We start from the raw sequence: 22,996 nt of genomic DNA on the forward strand, positions 1-22,996 counted from the left end.
CAAATATTTGGCCTGCACTACTTTACTCCAAACTGTGGAAGGTTTAGCATCCATATTCCATACGAATTTCTCTCCAAAAGCAAAATTTCAAGATTCTAAATCAGGTATCCCTGTATCCCAATGTTTCCGATGAGAGGACTAATCTTGAAGCAAAATGAAAAGATTTTTTTCAATTTGTTTGACTACTATGGATGGCGCTTTTAGGACTGAAAAAATGTAGTTAGGAATGGGGGCTAAACACTTCTAACCAACAAAATTCTCCTAGGAAGTGAAAGCCATCTAGCCTTCCCAGGTGTTGTTCAACTTTTTAATCTGTTCACAGTGCCTTCCCAATATTGAATTCTATTAGCACCCATAAAAGAAGGTATGCCTAAATTTGACCTTGGTAAGATAGCTTCTTGAAATGCAAGGATTTGTAGGATTTTCTTTCCGATGACAGGCTTAGTGTGAAAAATGAAGGTTGTAGACTTGTGCAGATTAACTTGTTGACCCAAAGCTAGCTCATATGATGTAGCACATTCTTGGTCTGCTTTGCTTCTTGGATAGTAGATGCTCCAAATAAGAGAGTATTGTCTGCAAAAAGAGCATGAGTAACCACAATATTTGTGTTTGGAATTGTAACTCCCTTCCACAAACCAGCGATGTGTCTACAGGAAATTGCTCTACTTAATGCCTCTTCCATGGTGATGGAGAGGAAGGGATATAGTGGTGTTTACCGCATGGGGTAAATGGTTTAATGCACACAGACAATGAACAACAACAGCAGTACTCTTTTTATTATTCGCATATGCCAAGAGATTACATACAGATGATAAGATGATTTACAATGATCCCAGACGGGGTATAAATACTTCTCGCCGAATCTTCCCGAAGGGGTCTGTTGGCTACATAACAATACTAATCTATCCGTCGGCTACAAAATCTTTACTAACGACATGAACCCGTTGGCTAGACAGTTTCTACAGACGACATGATCCCATTGGCTACACAGTTTCTACCGACAACATCAACCCATCGGCTACACAATATTTATGGACAACATCATCCCCCCCAAAAGGAAAAGTCGTCTCCGGACGACAATTACAAAATATCTGAGACAAATTAACAAACAAAATACATTAACTGACTAACCACAACAAGATAGATCTATTACTGTCACATCACTTTCGCATTCGTCCCGTTCTTGCACCAAACTGGTCTTCAACCCGTGTTACATTTTGTAGCCTCTGCTAATCCTTAGTCAAGCTGACCTTGATAGCCACCGGTTGCTACTTTCTCTGCTTCCAACTCCCTCTTGGGTACCCTGAGCCAAGTGTCACTGCACTGCCTTCAACTAGATGATCAGCTTCTCTCGAGCTCTCTATGCATCCACCAAGACAGCCTAACGTCCAACACCTACTCCAAGTGCCTCAAAGCATATCACCTCTCTCGAAAGGCTTGCTCTGTGCTCTCTCTCCACCTCTGGTACACAGACACTCCATGCCTGCAACAGCTTCAGGTCTCATCAATTGGTCACACTTCCCACAACTGATAACTGAACTAGGATCTAGGGGTCATCACGATAATTTGTCTTTCTCCTTTTCTCTGTTGTCTTCTGCGGCAAAGATTCTGACAATTTCCACTTTGCTAATTCCCACTTAGTTTTCCCATGATGTACATATATCGTTCCGAAGAACATTCCTGAAAATATCCCTTTCTTACCTTAAGACTTCTATTTCTCCCACGACGTGGGAAACTTCTCCTATAGCTTCTCTTTCTCCCATGGCGTGGGAAACTTCTCCCACGGCTTCTTTTTCTCTCACAACATGGGAAACTTTAAGACTTCTGTTACGGTGTGGGAAAGAAGTCCACACGAAGCATGTTCTTCCCTGGCAAGCTTTCCTCAGATAAATTTGTACACACAATGCCTTCTATCTGTCACCACTACCTTCCTTTCGCTTTTCCCATAGCGGCGAAAATGACCTTCCTTAACTTCTCACGCAGCGAATAATGGCAAACTATGCTAGCCAACTGTGCCACCACTCCATGGGGATTGAAAACAAGCCAAGCCGCAGACCTAGAAAGTACATCCCGCCGAATTGCCCAACGGACAAGTGTCCATGGAACTGTCCACGGAACACCCTATCCGCGGGACAATTGTCCGCAGGATAGGCGTCCGTGGGCATGCTTTCTTTTTTTTTCAATTTTTTTCTTTTTTTTCCACTTTTAAAAAAAAAAAATTTACATCTAATTCTCTCTCTGAGTTCCGTCCTCCTCCGACGACGAGGGGATCATTCTAGCATGGTACATCTTTAGCTTTGAACAGTTGACTGCTTCCGGTATTGCTTGTTCGTCTAATGTCCACAACTTTATTGCTCCCTTGTCACCTACCTCCCGGATCTGGTATGGCCTGACCCACTTGACTTTAAACTTGCTTGGTTTGATTTCATTCTGTTTGTCATACTTCAGCACCAATTGTCCCGGTTGAAACCTGTTCAGTCTCGTGTTTATCCTGCCATGATTTGTCTGTTTTGCATCACCTCCGTGGCCCATTGTGCTTGCAGTCATTGCTCATCCAAATTATTTCCTTGCTGTCAGCACCCTTCTACTAATTTTATGGTGCGGTGTATTCTTTTTTTCTGTGCGGTTCGTTCACCGTGTATCGGATGGTGGGATCTTTTCTTTTTTTGGGTTCGTACTGTATTTTCTTCCCCTTAGCCTCAACCGTAACCGCCTTTCCTTCTTCCGCTTCTCTGTATTCTTTCGGACATTCATTTTTCTCTTTTTTCTCGGCTTCGTCAACCCTTAACATATTACAACTCGGAAAGAGTTCGTAGTCTTCTATCTACTAGTGGAAAAGGCCATTCGCCAAGTCTAGGTTGTTTTCATCCAATCCTCCTTCTAGTCTCAATACTCCTTCGTCCAGTTCCATTCTCTTCTTTTCTTCGTCGTCACTTTTGCCTTCACCTTCTGAGTCTGATGACGCTGCCTCCTCACCTACCATTTGTGTGTGTAAATCAATGACGAATTTTCGCCCTTTGCTTTCAAGTGATATAGTGTTTTTCTTCTAGTTGTGTTTAACTCTGGCTTGTATGAGCCATCCCTGGCCTCGAATAGCATGGTATCCTTTTCTCTTCGGCGGGATCACGATGAAGTCAAGCAAGAATGGTTGTGTTCCAATCATCACTGGTTGTGCCATCAGGACACCGAAAGGTTTAATGCCGTGTTGGTTTGCTGTTAGCAATTGGAATGTGGGTGGCCACAACGTCGGCTGTTCCAACCTCTTCCAAGTATCCTCGGGTAAGACATTCATGCCGAACCCTCCATCGACAATTGTGTCCGTCAGCACATTTTCCAGAATCACCATCTCGACGACCGTCGGATGTCATCCAAATGTGAGTGCTAGCAGCATTGGGTCTTCTCCACTTGCCGCAATTTCCTTCCCTCTTTCTGGTTCTCCTAGTAACTTAGTAGTCGGCGCGATATTTGTGAGTGTCAATCCGAGTTAAGGCATTGTGAGCAACAAATCGCCTATTTTGACGGATACCTCAATTTGTAATATCTGGCGTACAATGTTTTGTTCCGCGCAGTTCGTTGCTGAGGTACTGGTGGTGTCCTTCGACTGAGATGTCTCCGCCTGTGCTGCTTTTCCAATTTCTGCCCGTGCTTCCTCCAACTTCCTTTTCTTTTCTTTTGTCGGGTCAAGGTACAGTTTTGCTTGCTTCCGTGTGATTGCCAAAATGTCCTCTTCGTCTGTCCCGATGGTGATCAAGTTCACTCCGGACTTCGGGCACTTGGTATCTTCATGATTGTCGGGTCCGCACCATCTGCATAATAATTTCGATGTGTTTGTTGTACAGTCTCGAGCAAAGTGGCCCCATAAATTACATGCTCAGCATTGAACCATCGGTCGGCCGTTTGCATCGTACTGAATTCGACTTTGGCTACCATTGTTATTGTTATTGTTTGCATTGTTGTTGTTTTGCCCTCTGCTATTATTTTTGTACCCACCTGAAGTGGCACCATCAATGTTTGTGTTTTTGTTCCCTCCTGACGTGGAAGCTGCCTGTGTCAAGAGCACTTGTTGAGGTCCTTTAGTTTTCATATTGAAGGGGCATTCTTTTATGGAATGTCCCATGATCTGGCAGATCTCGCAGAATTGGTTCTTTGGACAGGATCCCTTTGTGTGACCTTCTGCCGTACATTCCGTGCACCATAGTTCACTTCCCTTCGTTTCTTTCTGCATGTTCTTAAATTCCTTCATCATGCAAATCATGTCCTTTTGGAGAGCTCAGACCTTTTTCCTATTGTTTTCATCATCGCTACTCTTTTCTTCCAAAGACGCATTGTCGTCTGACTCGGATGAGCTACTCTTCTTCTTTGTTTTATGCTCACTTTCTAAGTTCATTGCTTGATTGTATGCTTCAGTGTATGATGACGGCGGCACAATCTTCATCTTCTTCCACAATTTCAGACATAGGCCTTCAACGAACCATCTTTTCTACAGCTCATCTGAGGGCTTATTTTCCATTTTATTTATTAAGTCTTTTAATTTCTTGGCATATACTCGAACAGTTTCATTCTTCCCCTGCTTTGTATTGTATATCTCCGCTACGATCTCATTGTCGTCGCACAACAGTTGAAATTCTGTGATAAATTCCTTTTTAATGTTGTCCCAATTGGTTAACTTTTGGGGAATCTATATTGGCAAACCAATCAATTGCGACACCTCGTAGGGTTGTCGGAAATTGTCGGACCCATTCGTTTGTATTTGTTATGCCATTCGCCCTCCAAATCGTTTCGCATGTTTTACAGTGTCGGATTGGATCCGTCGTTCCATCACCATCAAACTTTGGCAACTTTTCCTTTAGTCTAGCATTATTACTTCTTTGTGTGTACGGGCACTGTTCGATACTCCCACACCGGCACTCTACACTCCCACACCGGCGCTCTGCACTCCCACACCGACACTCTCTCCAACAATTGTCTTATCTCCAACAGTTGTGTTCTCTAGTGAAGAAGGGTCTTCCCATTTTGGAAGTGTATCGCGGACGAAGAGTTCACTCCACACTCGTGCTCCCTCGGCACTCCGAGCCATGCAAGTTAATTCTCTTCCATCTGGATTCTCTTCCCTTGGCGAATACAGGTTCAAAAATTCCTCCCTTGCGTCTTCCACCAATTACACCCGCTATTGAGTCTCCTCCAACAATTCCTCAGCGCTTCGGTGTCCGTCGGCAATCTTCTGAAACCTCCGTCTGCATTCGACTTACTGCGCCAAAATTAAATTTCCTTGAGCTGTGCGGATTTCATCTTTGTCCTTCAGCTTATTCTTATTTTTGTTTAACTGATTTGGCATTAATCTTCATTCCTCAGCCTTTGCTCCAAGTTCATCGGGCAATGGCGCCAAATCTTTACCGCATGGGGTAAATGGATTAATGCACACAAACAATGAACAAGAACAACGGTACTCCTTTTATTATTCGTATATGCCAAGAGATTACATACAGATGATAAGATGATTTACAATGATCCCAGACGGGGTATAAATACTTCCCGCCGAACCTTCTTGAAGGGGTCCATTGGCTACATAACAATACTAATCTACCCATCGGCTACAAAATCTTTACCAACGACATGAACCCGTTAGCTACACAATTTCTACCAACGACATGATCCCGTCAGCTACACAGTTTCTACCGACGACATCAACGCGTCGGCTACACAATGTTTACCGACGACAAGTGGGTCTCCTTGCCCAATCCCTTGCGAAGCCTTGAACTAACCAGCATGAGAACCATCAATAGCCACTAAGAATTTGCCCCCCCCCCAAACACATGCCATCACCCACTTACACCATTTCATTGAGAATCCAAATATATAAAACCCTAGCAAGGAAATACTAATTGACTTTATCATAGACCTTACTCATGTCAAATTATAAGCACAAGTAGGAACACTGCTCCTTGATGTAGTGCAGCACTTCATGAACCACAAGTGCACCTTCCACAGTTTCCCTGCCAGGCACAAATCCTCCTTGCTTTGGTGAAATTAGCTTAGGGATCAGCTTTTGGAGCCTTAATTAAATAGGTTTCATAAAGATTTGGTGCAATATATTACACAAAGATATGGGCCTATATTCTGCGAATGTCTTAGGTTTTTTCTCTATTGGGATAAATGCAATATTAGTAGCATTAAAGTGACTAAGCACTGCCCCATTCTTTTAGGACTCCTCTAATTCCAACAATAAGTCAAAGTTAAGAACATCCCACATTTTCTGAAAAAAACAATGCTGGAAATTGCCTGGCCCCAGGATCTTATCAAATGGAAGAGAAAATAATACCTTTTTAATCTCATCAAGAGTGAAAGGCTTAAATAAATATATGTTATCTTCCTGTGTGATTAGAGGTGGAATGTGATCAAGAATATCTATTTGAACTTGAAGCTGACTATGACCAACATTTTGAATTAGGGCTAACAAATTGGAAAAAAATCTAACTCCCCCTTCATTAATTTCAGCAGCTTTGACTATTTACTTACCTGATATAGCATGTTGAATGGTAAAAGTGGTGTTGGCCGCACGTTTAACCTTTGCAAAAGCATGAAAGAATCTAGTGCTCCACCTCCATCACGGAGCCAGAGTTCTCTAGATTTTTTTCATCCAGTATACGTCTTTCTTGCCCAACTCTTTCCAAGCATTTTGTAATTCCTTTTGTTTTTTATAAGTATTTGGGTCCAGGCCATTAAAAATTATATGATCCTTTAGTTTTTTGAGTTCAACTTCCACTTTATTTTTCTGAACAAAGATATTCTTTAAAATATGCACATTCCAATCCTTAACCTTATTTACAATGTGCTGCTGTTTCATGTGTAACTGCTTCATCCTGGCACTGGCAACAAAAGGTGCAGCAACCTACCATTGCCTCAGAACAGGTAAGAAATGCAGGTGTCTAGACCGCACTTTTTTTAAAACTTAAATGACAATTTCTTTGTTTTGATTGGATTGCCTGCACCAAGGTCAAGCAATATAGCATAATGACCAGATGCAATTAAAGGCAGAATATCAGAAGAGCATTGAAAGTTGGCAGCAAACCATGACTGGAAAATAAGAAATCTATCTAATCTTTCCGTAATCTGAGAAAAGCTTTCCTGTAGTTCCAAGTAAACTAGCCATTCACTGGTATTACATCTATAAATGCATTATCTGTTATAAAACCAGAAAAATCGTCCATGGTCTGTTGAGGAGGGCAAATCCCACCCATCTTCTCATGAGGAGACACAATTGCATTAAAATCACCAGCCACAATGTAATCTTGTTGGGAGCTTCCTTAATTGCCAAAGAAATTGAGTTATAGAGAAGAGCTTTATCTCGAGTTGCAGAAGGCCCATTAACATTGAAGAGTTTATACCGCAAATCAAAACGTTTGACAAATAGCTGTTGCCAATTGGATTCCATTTTGAGAATCGCAGTATTCACTATTTTAGGACTCCATAGCAAAATCAAACTGCCAGAAGCATCTTGTGAAGGAATGTGAACTGACGTCCACTTTGTCCACTTTCTTACTGAATTTTCATAAGATGCTTGGGATAGCTTTCATTCTTGAATTAAAATAATTCTGCCCCAGACACATCCAGCTGATGCTTAATGCGTGCACATTTAGCAGAGGCATTCATGCCTCTAACAATCCAAGAAATGATCTTCATATTGCTCAAGCACTCAACACTATTCCTGTTCTTTTGCTGATGGATAGATGCACGGTCAATGTTGTATCTCAGTCTCAATTTTCTGCCTTAATCTTACTAGACTTGGGTTTTCTACCTCCTTTCTAGGGAGTTTTAGTGAGCTCAATAGCTTAGAGTGTGAGCAAGGACTCAGAAAATCGAAAAACCCATGAAATTCAAAGATTTTTAAGGATTTAAAGATTTTTTCATGCATCATTTAGTCAGTTAACCTCAAATACACAATAATTGAGATAAATAGAAGCTACTTAACAACTCATACACAATTTTGCATAGATCACATAAGTATAACAACGAATTTCAGAAGGAAAAATAACTGAATAACATAATAAAAAGTTAAACATAGTGTCACTGTCAAATGTCTACAATATATGAAATCCATGGAATCAAAAGTTGAAAACATATATCAAAATATCAGCTAGAGTGTAGAAGACTAAGGTACATAGTAGCCCATGCCCTCCTACAAATACACCTAAGATAAGTCATGAAAGACTCAAATATTGAGAAATATGTTTGTTACAGTTTATGTGTGCATTGTTGACAACAACAGGGCTCTTAGTCTCAAGTATGTCTATCAATTTGCTTGGTGAAACACAACCTTTAATAGTAGAAGCCTTTGAATAACAATTTTAATAACACTAAAAAAAAACACCTTGCAGAAATCTCTATCTTTTGGAAAAAAAAAATTGAGAGAGTCTTGGGCTCAGGACTCAGCGAGTCCATGTGGACTCTGCCAGGACTCGGCCGAGTCCGAGTCTAGAGGCCATTTGCCTCAGAAAGGCCGCCTCTGCCTTGGACTCACAGAGTCTCGGCACACTACTTTGTACACACCGGCTCAAGCATTGGAGCTTTATTGATTGAGGGATCATAATCAACAATAACAATAATCTGGTTTGGATCAATTTTCTAATGCATGGAAGGCCGAAAATAACCTGGGGGTAACAAAAACATGTTGGGCTTGAAATTCCATGCAATGGTGAGGGACTATAGTTGAAAATATTTGTGCTATCTGGAAAATAGTGTGACATATTGTCCTACAGGAAGCTGAACGATATAGTCGCAATTAATATTTGCATCACTGCATTCATTATCATGCCACAATATTAACCTCTTAATCTCGCCAAAAACTGCGTGATTTTCCTCATTTTATTGATGCTAAAGTCCAAAAAAAAAAAATTAAGTTAAAAGAATTGACTTTATTAGGTTTCAAATGTCGAAACTTAAATTTCCGTTTTGGATGCTCATTCTTGGCAGAACTGTGGCGATATCATTTTTGAGAGAGCTGAAGCAATATCATGTTTTGTCGTTGTTTTTGGCAGAGCTCAAGTGATATTGTTTTTGGTAGATATCATTTTTGGCAAATATTGTTGTCGTGGTTTATCATAGATCGTTTTTGGCTGCTCTATTTTTTGGTCACTCGTGGTTTATTGTAGATTGTTTGTGTTTGCTCTGTCGTTTTTTCCATTTTGGTGTATATGTATGTGTTTTTAAGATTATTTTAAAAAATTATATATTTTCAAATGTTTGATAAGAATGCTGATTTTTTCACATAGTTTTTGGTGGTACCAATATTTGCAAATTTTTGGGGTCAGCCGAGACATTGTTGAGGCTAGGTTTTTCAACTATGGTGATGACATCAACCCCACCATGATAAAATTGAGGCCCAAATGATGCAGTGATCTGCATGGCTTTCTTAGATATAATCCCTGATGCCTTGATCTCTAGGCTATGCACATGCTGCATATATTGAACCACTAGTCATTTTTTACCAAAAGGTGTACTTATGTAGGGTGAGTTGTAGTCCCTACTGGTGGAGGTAGTTGAATCTTACCACTAGAGATTTGTAAATCTGCATAATCACTAGCAGGTGGAATTCCAATCTTGTAAATGAATAGGGGATAGGAGTCTAAAGGATGACTAGTACAATGGCAAAAATGACAGACGTTATGTGGGTATTCCACAAGTACATGTTCCAAAGTACCAAACTTGGAAGATAATACAAGTGTTTTAGGAACAAACTTAGATGTATCGATCATGATACAACCTCAAACTGACAATGAAGGATCCTTATAAAAAGCCATATCTAACAAAAGGAAATGTCCCAACCAATTAGCCATAATTTCTATAAATTTTGGTTCCCTAAATTCCATTGCAAAAGAGCATGAGATTGTACCCTAGTGGGCACAAATTTCTGAGAAAATTGTGAGGGCCTAAAGTTTGGTAGCCACATTAGTAAGCATAGGTCATAACCATCTAGTACCCAATCCTTTTGTTGGTAGACATGGTCACTCTCTTCTTTGGATGCAAATTGAACACGGAAAATTCCCCCGTCTGGGTGAGTATAGGAAACCTTCACAACTCGCCCCCATTCCTCAATCAATATTTGGTTAAGCAACAAAATATCAAAAGCTTTATTCAAAAAGCTTACTCAGCACGTCAGATATGATCCTAAATTTGAGGGTATACTTGGTCATCTGCAAAGGAGATGCTCACCAATCCTCTTCTTTCTAAATGTGTCTCTTGTAATAACCCCAACCGGTTATAACTTCAACAAATATCAAATTCTTTACTAATTCAGTTGGTTGACATTTCGTCAAACACTTTGCAAGCAAGCTCTGATACTACTGTAATATCCTGTGCAATTTTTATTTTTATTTCCAAATTGCTAACCTGAGAATTTCATCTAACACTTTGCACACAAGGGATATATATAGATATATGTCAAACTTTAATTGATATGCTTGCAAAACTCCAAACAACCAACAACAAATGTTTTTTTGTATTTTTTTGAACATATAGCATTGGTTACAAATGAGAAAATATGCATCTACAACAATAAGACATTAGGGCAACGCCTACTATGATTTCCAATGATATTCTAATCCTGTTTTACAAGATTTTGATATAAATCAGATTACAACAGATTTAAAAAACCCTACCAATGCCCTAAGATCGAAACCTAGAATTGCTCCAAAAATCTGAGTTTTATTGTAGCAAATTGCCATAGCAAATCACTGTAGCAAAGTTACTGTAGCAATATCCAACTTATTCCTTACTCCACAAATCTGGCCCTAGGCCACAAAGGCCACAAATTTGGCACAATGAAAAAATTGATTTGTCTTCTCCAACAATTGCAACCCTTCGGAAGATATTTCACCACCTCAGTTATGCAAATCAATGGGAGTGTTCATTCCCAATGGTCAATGAAGGAACTGCAGAAACCTTTGGCTCCACAAGTTATCCGGAAGAGTAGAAGCAACACTTTTGATGCTCAACAATGAGGCTGCCCTCCCTATTTATTCTTTTCCTCCAATAGATGGACCTCCTTCTAGAAGAAATAAAATAATATTTAATTCCTCCTAGAAGATTCTTTTAATTTATTTATTTAACTTTAGTCACTTTTAATTAAATCAATTAAATATAAAGTCATTTTTTAATTTTAAATTTATTTAATGACTTTATAAGGAATTAATTTAATCAATTTCTCCTTATTTCCCCACTTAGCCTTTGTTTACCGTACAGGGTAAACGGATACTTATCGCATGTAGTATAGTAAGATATAACACAGAACAGATACTTTACCCATGCAATATGCACTCCAATGCTTACAATAATGATTATGATGATGATGATTCAATAGTCCTTTCAGACGATGTACATATACTTTCTCGAAGGGGTGACTCAACCGTCATGTGCCCTTTCGGATACAATTCTACCCATCGGCAACAATATAGATTTTACCGACAACATGAACCCCCCTAAAAAGAAAAGTCGTCTCCGGACGACAATTCCAAAATTACCGAGACAAATTAACAAAATGGAATACATTAACTATGACTAACTATAACAGGATAGATCTTTTTCCATCACATCACATTCACATTCTTCCCGTGCCTGCACCAAACTTGTCTCCAAAAACACGTTGCAGTTGTAGCCTCTACTAACACAATACTATCTCGCTAGCCAATCTGACCATGATAGCCACCCGTGTTGTCTTCTCTGCTTCCAACTCTTGGGTATGCTGAACCAAGTGTCGCTCTACTGCCTCCAATTAGAGGGTTAACTCCTTTCGAGCTCTCTATGCATCCACCAAGATAGCCTCATGTCCAACACCTACTCTGAGTGCCTCAAAACGTAGCACCCCTCTCGAAAGGCTTGCTCTAGTACCCTCTCCACCTCTACATATAAACACTCTATGCCTGCAGCTCCAAGTCTCATCAACTGCTCACACTTCCCAAGACTGATAACTGAACTAACCAGGGGTCTAGGGGCCCAGTGGAGTCAAGGGGCAACACCTTCGCCGCCAAAACCAAATTAGCACCCTCAAACCCACATAGAAGTCCATGGAACAGACCATTTTTGTGATTTTCTTCTAATCCCATACTTTTTTTGCCTACCACTTATGTTTTCTTCACTACCTGTTTATGTCTTTCCCTTTGGTACCATAGTTATTCATTGTGAACTGTTTTGATTTGTCGTCGTTTTTTTTTTAGAACCTCCTATCACCCTTCTTCTATGTCTGTATGGTGGTCGTCCCTTATATCAATTTATGTTGTACGGCTGTGCAATGATGTTTTATAACTTCTTTGTGGCTGTCATATGGTGTACGACACTCTCATGTCCATACATTCTGAATGGGCAAGTCCATACGGTATTCCACCTCTACCATACAGTGATCACTTTGACTACCTGTACTATAATATCTTTCTTATACCATACGACCGTACGATCTACGACTTCTTTCCAGAATTGTCCGTATGGTGGCTTTTTGTTCTCTGTTTGGTAGTACTCCTTGGCCGTATGGTGCTTTGTATCTCTTGGCCTCCAATCCGCAGGACACTTCTTATGACTCCTTGTGTATTCCGTACAAGGTTCCACTTATCATGTTTGTAATTGTCTCCACCTATCCCATTGACTGTACAGTGATGCTTCTCTGTCTTTTTATGCCTTCCTTGTAACTGTACGGAGAATGTAAAGGCTAAGAACTCCACTGAGATGCTAAAAGGATGGGGGCATTACATCTTTAGATCTGACTTACAATGCTGCAGCCCTTGTGATGAATCAGTGTGGGGCTTTGGAATCCATTAGAACTTAACCTACGGGAGGGTTTTGCTATCCTCCTTACGTGCCTATGTCTTGACTTTGTAAACTCTTTTGGGTTGAAGGGAGTCCCTGGCAAGGAAAGTTGTTTTTGGAAATTTGTTGAAGAAGCGATATCCCCAAAATGGTACCTCCATGTCTTATGTTCGTTTTATGAGCTTGGAGGTTTCTCCAATTTCAAAGGAGCGAATATAGTCACCTAGGTGGGGAGTATTAACACCTAGAAAGGATCTCCCCACACTTTTATCAGAATAGTCAGCGAACTCTGAATCATTCTCACATATATCAAGAGGAGTTTCCTTAGAATGCGTTGACAATGTAGCTGCAGATGAAGCTTGTGGTTTCCCATCTGAAGGTTTTACCGGTTGGACAACAGGGATGCCCTAAAAAAGTTTTTGTCAGATTTGTTAGTATACCCATTCTACTTATGCAAAGCCCAGGCAGGTTGGACAATAGCAGTTGTCCAAAAAATGTTTCTTATTTGATATACTTTCATAGTCTTGTGCCCTAAATGATGGAAATATATGCTATGTTGTACTAGTTGAACAACAAGGGTTGATCGGAAAATACTACAACTTTTAACCAAATCTGCTATCCCCGATCTGCCTGAAGCTTGTGTCAAGTCAAAAATCCTTACTTCCATTAGAGTCACCACTCGGCCTTAATCTACAAGTGTTTTTCAGAAATTGTCCCGTGTAGGGACTTCTCTGAAATGTGGAGCCCATTAGAGTCTTTTAGCTTGTTCAAAGATTTTTATGGCCCTAGTTTGATAGATTAATGTTATCCTTTAAAAAAATTGGAAAAGATTTTATTTATTCGAAGAGAAGAGACAATATTGTTATGGTCAAGAAAAGCCATAGCACTTGAAAAAGCGTAGACAATGTTGTAGTGATTTTATTCTTCTTTGGCAGCATATTTGCTGCTCTCTCTTTTGTAACTCATTTAGCATTTTACAAATAAAAAAATTTAAAAAGCCATAGCACCCTTGAGGACAATCTTATTTGAGACCCAGTTATTCAAGAATGATAGTCTTTGTTTTATTGATTGGGAGAATTTTTGTATTATTATCAAACTTATCCTAGGAGTCAAAGAATAATAAAATGTTTAAATAGTTGAGCATTTAAATTTTTACTATAAGAAATTTAAACTATTATAAGGCATTCATCATTTTCACTATATCACATATTTATGTAAAATCATAAATTGAATTAAAAGTTCACATTAGTGTCCACAAAAATTAACATAATATTTTGTTTCTTAGCCAGCTGTTATGCATTAATGTGAAATGTTTCACAGCATTATTTAACAATTAAGAAATTCCAGTCTTACAAATTCTGGGAATTTTTACACGTGAAAAGATTAAAAAATTAGAATGAAAATTTTCACCTCAATCTCCTAAAGCTAGCTTTGATGGAATGCCTACTAAAGGTATTATACCTATCACACTGGGGAAATGCTTAATTTCCTCTCCCTCTCAGTTAAGAGAAATCATAGACTTCCTCTCCCTGATGGCTTAGGGACAAGAAGACTTTGATAGATGTGAGTATATTTATGTTCCTTACCAGCTTATTGACCAACTGAACTTTGACTGGTGATCCCACTGGTGGGAGAGGAAATATCTCAACCAAAGGAAGAGGAGATCAAGGGTCGGGGTACTCAACTAATCTAAGATTGTGTATGTTCTGGAACTTCAGGTCAAGAAGTTAAAGGGGCGCATACACTGCTATACCTGTGAGAAAGGAAAGTCTGCAAATCAATTTAATTTGAAGGCATCATGCCATTAGTCAAGCTCACAATCTCACATACCATAGGTAATTAGAGATACAGCAGTCCATGACATATGTATTAATTTATAATAATGATTGGTGATGAGGCAGTTTCCACCATCATTGTTCAACAATATTTTTAAAATCGTGTAAACTATACAATATATTACCAACATCTGTATCACTTTTATATTGATATATCAAAGTGGAAAAAATCAATACTCTTAATTTCAGATTTTATGTCTTGCTTTTAAATTAAAACTTCATTCATTCTGAGAGTGGCACCAAAAGAGATCATGGAATCAAGGTTTGTGGCTTTAAAGGAAAATTATAAATAGCATCAACAGTTGAATGACAGAAAGTTTCTCTGAATCAGGATTTCTGTCACTTCCAATCTGCTGCCAACCCCAAACTCCATAATACATCTGGAGCCTCTATATCACTGCTGGAAGGGCCATGAATTACCTCTACAAAGAAGAAACTGTAATTATCCTTTTTGACGGCAAAGATTACATTCAGGAGACCAAGACCTGGTGTTTTTTTCTTTTTCTGTTTTAAACACTGCAGGTCATCTGGAGAGAGCTGCTCTCCCTGGACATTTCCACCATCCTCCTGGCCGGTTCTAGGATGTGCCTAATATTGTCGGGGCCTGGGATGCTTCTATCATGTACTCAAAATGTGACAGGGACAGGAATGGGTCCTTTGCATCATCTTTTTGGATGTTCTTTAAGATTATTCAAAGCATGACAATCATAGAAAATATGGAATGTGTGTTTTGTGTGTCTTGTGTTTGGTCTACATTGGTATATGGCATGCCCTTAATCCTTATTCCAATGTCATTTCACATGTACTTCAACTTTGATGTAGAAGTTAAGAAATCTAGCTAAGAACCCATAGTTCAACTTAAAATTATCCTCTAGTTGATGAAATTTATTTTATCTTGTTTTTAGTTCACATTGTCTACGTCCTTTCTTGTTTTAGAATATACATTCAAAATTATTTTTGGTCACTTTATGACCCAATCTTGGTATAGATAGATATTGCTGATCTCTTGTGACTTGTTTTATATTCTCAGAAATTGTTAAACTTCAATTTGTTTTTTTATATTCTCAGAGATTGTTAAACTTCAATGTGTTTGTTGTGATACAGAGTCATTGTACCACCTGAGCTCGGTTATCCTGATTATAACTACAACAATGCAGGTCCAAAGCCAACTACATTTTCGGTAAAAAATTTACTTTTATTTTGTCATTTGGTTCCTTCATATAGTTTATCTTGATACATGAGAAGTTTGTCAAATTTCATTTTTCTTTACATTTTTCTTATTGAGTGAATAAAAATTACTCAGTTATTATCTATGTGGTAGATGTAGTCTTTTAGCCATTAAATTCACTGGCATATCCCAATGATGGGATTCTGTTCTACAATAATGCTTTTCTCCTTCTAATGCTTTGTTTTTCCCTTGTAGGGGCAAAGAGCCCTTGACTTTGTATTGAAGAACCAAGGGCTCATTGACAAGACTCTAATGTTTGACATAGAACTGATAAAAGTGATCCCAAGATGATTAGCTTGGGATTTCTTTCTTGTTGAGGTGAGTCCATTTTAAGTAGTTGAAAATGATGCATACATTATACCATTGTTACAACTTTTTGATTGATTGTAGGTTTAAACCCTTAAGATACATTTATGATTCTAAATTGAATAATAGAATTACGAATGTGATAAGTATCAGAATATAATAAAGTTTTTGAAAATCATGTGAAATTCAAAGACGACTAGATGTGAGATGTCATTGTCATCTTAAGAAATGCTACATTAGTTTAGTATGAAGAACAAGGAGAGATTAAACTTTGGCATTGAAGTCAAACTCGTTTCTATTCGTCACCCGAGAGAAAGATAATGTATGGAAAATACTAAATTGGTAGATATGTGTAAAAGTAAGATTGAAACACGTTTGAAGAAATGGAAGTGTAAAGTTACCTAAAATATACCTTATAAAAAAATGCAAAGACATATATTTCTATCACAAGCAAATTTTTTCTCTAAAGCAGAGAGTCAAAATGTTAAGAAATACCTTTAAAAAAATGAGTTAAGTACTTTGAATAACATTCTTAATAAAATAAACATTGTTTGTTTTATTATTTTATAAACTACATCTAAAGTTGTCAAATGTTATTTATTGTATCTTGACTTGTTACTGATAAAAAATGAAGCAATGCACTTTTTTTACATTCTATACGTATGTTGCAGTTAATTTATATCATAAGGTTTTATCACTTTGTTACGGGAAATAATTAATGTTCTTGGAGTATTCATTTGGTTCATAGGGGCAAAGTGTAGAAAATGGTAAACCACCATTTGAGTCTTGGAACCTTGAAGTTCAATTATATTGTACTTACCCTTTTAAATGAATAAATATTGTAGTAGCCTCACATCTGGCATTAATGCATATATTATTATAATATTTATTGACTAGATCAGTTAAAATTATTGAACCTCAAAATTCCACACATACAAGGTAGAAACATGAATAGAAAGAAGTTATTAGAATAAGTAATTGTAGATGAGGTTTCAAGTTGAAAAATAGCAATTTTTGATGGATGTGCCATGTGGTTGCACAACTTAGGTTCTTTCTGCATGGACTGGCAGATATGCTGTCAGAGTATGCACCTCAGGTGTTTTTACACTAATGCACACTAGATCTACAATCAGAATGTGTGCCTTACGCATGTCTACACTGATCCATGCTGGATCTGCCATCGCAATACATGCCTCAAAGTTTCTGGTTAGCAGCTCATGCTACATATGTGGGAGTGCTGGTTATCAGTTAAAATCAAAATGTTATATAATTCTATGTGCCAATCATGGAGATACTGACGTGATTTAATGCTGATTTATAGCTTATACTTTAAATATAATATAGATTGAACTGTGTTTTTTTTTACTATTTGCAGAGAGGAAGTACACCTGTGCATTATCTGGTGATTTGTTCTCTTGTTCACAACACTAGTTTTGTCAAATTCAAAGCCTCGAGTGCACGAGACTTTGGTGTTTTGACAAATCAAGAAGCTTTTTCCCTTCTTTGTTGAGTCTTCTATACAAACAATGTCATAAAATTTAAATATTTGTCATTTCATGCAAGATTTGACATTACTGAATAGGGAGCTCAAGTAATATTGATTTGCATGTTCATATAGCATTATTTTTATTAAGTACTGGTGATTTGTTTGTTCATTTGTAGCAATACTATTTGAATGTATGTTGATTCATCTGTTCACATTTTCAGAGAGCAACCAATTGTCAATATTGATGCGAAAGCAAGGAATATTTTGTTATTTATTGATATTGTAGAAAATCTTAACACATGGCAAAGCTGTAAGATTGAAAGCAAAAATATTTTTAAATAAAAAAAAGTAGAAAGGAGAGCCAATGTACGCAACGTGTGTTGGTTGAGGGTTGTTCAAGCTCCGCTTGGGAGGGTACCTTTGCAGATTTATTGCCCCAACTGAGCCTCCCACTTGGGGGTTTGGGCTATTCCACTTGGGCAGGGGTTTCCCCATATGTGCTCCCCACAAACTAGGTTGTTATATGCAGAAACAATTTAGAAAAAGCAATCAAGAGATGGAAAACAAGTAATAAAAATGTAAAAACTATTTGTTAATGGAGGGGATAGATGTATCTGGAAGCTTGTAAGATTCTGGAGATGTGAATTTCCACAGTTTCAGCAGCTCCATAAATATTTTCTTGTGTACATACACATTGGTACCACCTGCACAGACTAGGCATTGAACTATAGATTGTGATCAGCCAATCTCTTATAACTGCAGCAGCAATGCACAAGATCAGCAAACCAAAATTTCATTGCATGACAGTTGGAAGTCAAGTATGTTGAAAGAACACAAAGGGAAACAATACAAGGATTGCATGTAAATTGTGTGGTGAAATGTCAAACTAGCACTTCAGTTAAAACAGCAAGGTGGTGTAAAAATCCACTTTTTGACAAAGAGGACAGTAAAAAGAAGTATACCAGTTCAGATACGTGATTTGCTGATGCAGGAGCATCTTGGGTGAAAGGGCAATCTTGCATCACCCAAAAATATTTTATTTTCAGTCTTTTCTATTTTAATAAGGACTATAGGCAGGGTGGTTACTATTTATGGGAACTTACTATTTTTAGTAAGTTTGTCATACGAGCTTGGAATGTTCTCATTTTCTACAGGAAGGTTCATGTTAGAGATATAAGTCTACCATAAAAATCTCATTGCTCTAGCTTACGTATCAAAGAAGTTATTGCTGATTTTCAATGGAAAAATTTGTAGAAAAATCTTCAAGCTCACTATTGGAGGCCTTAGAGTGCCTAGATGAGGTCTGAAAACTCTATGGAAGGGCGCTAGCACCATTTTGAGGTTGTAGATCAGGAGCTCGCTTCCAATCGAAGCAACGGTTGTGAGTTATGGCCTTTGAAAGTTGGGCTACCGAAATTTCTAAAATAATTTGTCAGGCGCCAAATGTTTACCGTATGGGGTAAATAGTTTAATGCATGCAGACAACAAACAAGAATATGTGACGCAATAGTACTCTTTTTGTTATTCGCATTTATGCCGAAAAGATTACATAGTGCTTCCAATGATGCTTACAACCCTCATCCGAAGTCCATTTCGGACAGTGTACATATACCATTCCGAAAGGGTGACTCAACCGTCGTGCTCATTCGAAAATAATTAATTCTACTCTTCAGCTACATAATAATTACCGACTACATGCTAATCTACCTATCGACTATTTTATAAATTTACCGACAACATTTGCCTGACTCTGTGTACTATTAGGGTCTATCGGCCCTAGGTATTAAGTTTGAGCATTTAGAACCTTCTTGGGCAGCATAAAACTGCCTATTTAAAAAAGCCATGAACATTGTCTAGGACAGCTCTGAGTGATAGTTCGCAACCTGTCTTGTAAATTATTGTACTAAAGGTGCCCATGTGGGTTAGCATATTATACTTATGAATTCTATAATTCTGCATTTGCAGTGCAAATAAGAAGTCTGTATTTTGTTCTCACATTTGCTATTGTTTCTTTGTTTCTATTATGAGTTTATGGTATTAAGGGGACCACCCTACATCATTTGCACAGTTTCAGTAGATCCATATAAGTTTTCTTTGTGTACAAACATTGGTATACTCTTCACAAACTATGAATCGAACTATAAATTGTAATCAATGAAATCTTGTATAACTGCATGAGCAATACATAAGATCAGAAACCCAAAATTTAATTGCATGATGGCTGGAAGTCGAGTATGTTGAAAGAACACAAAAAGAAACAAATGCAAGGATTGCATGTAAATTGTTTGATGAAAATTTAAACTAGTTTTAATGCTAAAACATCAAGGTGTTGTTAAAATCAACTTTTTGAGAAAGAGGACAATGAAAAAAAGTGTACCAATCCTAAACATAAGGGTATGTAAAGGAACGATGAACTGACGAAGAATTTGCATGAAAGCAAGGTTGAAAAATCCAATTATTGCTTATTAACAAATGTTTGATGAAATGCTAGAGAGACTTCACCATACTTTTCAAGTACCTGTAGGCCTTGAAGGAGTTAGAGAAATGTCATAGTGAGAGCATTTGGTGTTGGTATTGAGAGGATTTCATGTTTTCTTTAAAAAATATTTCTTTTTGAAGGGGATGGGTTGTTTTATGATGTTTTTGAAGAGATAAATATCTCCATATTGGTGAGACATAGGTTTTCACTAAGATGAAGTGGATGTGTGGATGAATATGTCTTGCTGAAACTGATGATTCAGGCTGATATTTATATTTCGCTATGGGGAGATATTGATCACAACTTGGGCAAGGCCACAATGACTAGCAAGCTGCTTAGTTCAGGGGCACACTCTTCTACCCATGCTCTTGTCATTGGATTCTTTGGAGCAGTCTAGCAGCAACCTTGTGAAACCATAATTTGTCAAGAATGATAATCCCAAGGAGAAGAAAATGAAGATAAAGGAAATCCATAAAGATATAAAGTTTTATCTACCTACATTAAAACAATATTTGCCATTTTAAAAGGAGAACTAGAGCTACCCAATAGAGAAACTCCAAGAAGGCACAAATGCATCATTTGATTTCAATCTTGATATTTGATAGGTGGACATTCCATTGAGAGGATTGGTGTTATTATTTCTAAAAACCACTAGCCTACAACAACAAATTCTAGTTTCACGATTGGAGAAAATGACATCAATGTTACTTATGAGGCATTGGAATTTCATAATCCTAGGATTGTCTTGTATGGTAGAGGAGTTAGAATGCAAGTAAATACTAGAGAAATAAAAACAAGAACTCTATCAAACTAGAGATGATTTGTTTATGAGGATGCACATGAAGCTTCTCAGTTCAGGGGCACACTCTTGATACGCATGCTCTGGTAATCGGATTCTTTGGAGGAGCAATGTAGCAGCAGCCTTGTGAAACCATAATTTGTCAAGAAGGTTAATTCTAAGAAGAAAATGAAGATAAAGGAAATCCATAAAGATATAAAGTTTTATCTACCTACATTAAAACATATCTACTATCTTAAAAGGAGAGCTAGGGCTACCCAATAGAGAAACTTGGAGAAGGCACAAATGCGTCATTTGATTTCAATCTTGATATTTGATAGGTGGACATTCCATTGAGAGGATTGATGTTATTATTTCTAAAAACCACTAGCCTACAACAACAAATTCTAGTTTCACGATTGGATAAAATGACATCAATGTTACTTTTGAGGCATTGGAATTTCATAATCCTAGGATTGTCTTGCATGGGAGAGGAGTTAGAATGCAAGAAAATACTAGAGAAGTAAAAACAAGAACTCAATCAAACTAGAGATGAAGTGTTTATGAGGATGCACATGAAGAAAGTACTTGAGTACTACGAAGTTGCAATCCTAGCAAAGATGAGATATGGTATTCACATTTTTCACCTCCAAAGAAATGCATTAAAGGGCTTGCGTGACATATTCCAACATGAAACAATCCAAGAGAAGGCTTCAAATGTGGAATGCCTTTTAGAACTAATGTAAATCAATTGAAAGATGGTATCACTTTATTTCATGGCAACATTCAAATATAAACATAGCAATTTATTTCATGACTTCCTAAATCCTAGAAAGTAAGAAATAGTTTAGAAAAATTGAGCAAACTAAAAATATATTTAGCATTATTATGACAAACATACCATTTGACAGGTTGTCATTAAATTTCTTCTAGATTACTTATAAATCTCTTGACCACTTCCACTACATGATTTTGAGCCTTTTGTAGGCCATTGCATAAATAAGGCTCTCAACAACTACTAAAGTACCCTTACCATGTATCTTTTTAATTCCTATGCCTTAAGAAACATCTCAAAAGAAATTTAAAATGATCTACTAGAGGCTTGCTTACCACCTTAGCACCCTTCGTGGTAAATCTACTAAATATCCTCTCAAATTCTTTTTTCATAACTTTTTTAATTCTCTTTTTAGCCTGTCTTGATGATTGTCATTCCAAGGTTTGGAAATACATAAATTATTCATTAAAAAATTGTTAGCCAATTTTTTAAGTACTAACTATAGCCATCCTAGTTCTTGTTACAAGCATATCATCAATGTACAACAAGAGCACAAAATAACCATTTTCCAAGGTCATCAATATATATAGAATAAAATTAATGCCTAGAGAGTTTGCTCATCCATAAAAGAATCAAATATCAAATGTCGACCTGGGGCTTGTTTCAATTCATATAAACTTCAATTTAATTTGCAAACCAAATCCTCTTTACTTGCTTTCTCAAAACTTGAAGTTGCTACATGTACAACTCTTCTTCCAAGTTGTTGCATTGTAATACCCACCCATTTGCCATCATTATAAATTTATTGTTAAATTGTGCCAAATCTTTTCTATGAACTCGTTACTTCTTCAATAATAATGGGCAATGCAATGCTTTGATATGTAAAGTATTTGATTTTATCATGTTAGTGGATAGTGATGATAACTAAATACACTCTTAGTTAAAGATCACATATATCTTCCTAATGGTGTTATGCTATGTGTTTTTCGTTGATGATTACATTTATCTTCATGATGTTTAATTCATATGTTATTAATATTCATTGTTTACTGGTGGTACTTACCCCATATTTGCATGTGTATGATGTGTGTATTTGTTTTATATTTTTGTTAGACATGCTTGATTTGGTTTGATGAGAGAGAGTCGTAGTCATCTAAGAGTTGTGATCTACATGATGTACCACTCTCTGTTATTGTCATGTATGTGAGCATGCGCGCACACACACACACACACACACACACACATTAGTACATGCTTGTGTTTTATGTAGATTCATAGGTATCGGACATTGACTTCTCAAAATTGTCAGGATGAGTG

At 37.5% G+C, this 22,996-nt stretch overlaps 1 protein-coding gene across 4 annotated transcripts in view; it reads left to right on the forward strand.

Annotated features, from left to right (window-relative positions):
* The window catches only part of LOC149539139 (peptidyl-prolyl cis-trans isomerase FKBP19, chloroplastic-like), a 248,668-nt gene extending 230,852 nt beyond the window's left edge, over positions 1 to 17,816 (forward strand). For 2 of the 4 annotated variants that reach the window (XM_089800464.1, XM_089800467.1), the window contains exons 9-11: positions 15,732 to 15,807; positions 16,051 to 16,173; positions 17,537 to 17,816. In XM_089800464.1, coding sequence (XP_089656590.1) covers positions 15,732 to 15,807; positions 16,051 to 16,146 — 172 coding nt within the window. In that variant the 3' untranslated portion in view covers positions 16,147 to 16,173; positions 17,537 to 17,816. Of the gene's footprint in view, positions 1 to 15,731; positions 15,808 to 16,050; positions 16,174 to 17,208 lie in introns of all 4 variants that reach the window. The other 2 variants (XM_089800465.1, XM_089800466.1) reach the window with 2 other exon arrangements.
* The last annotated feature ends 5,180 nt before the right edge of the window (positions 17,817 to 22,996 follow it).

This window comes from Cupressus sempervirens, chromosome 9 (genome assembly GCF_028749045.1).
Source record: "Cupressus sempervirens isolate cs-2001-9-10 chromosome 9, ASM2874904v1, whole genome shotgun sequence".
NCBI classification, from domain to species: domain Eukaryota; kingdom Viridiplantae; phylum Streptophyta; class Pinopsida; order Cupressales; family Cupressaceae; genus Cupressus; species Cupressus sempervirens.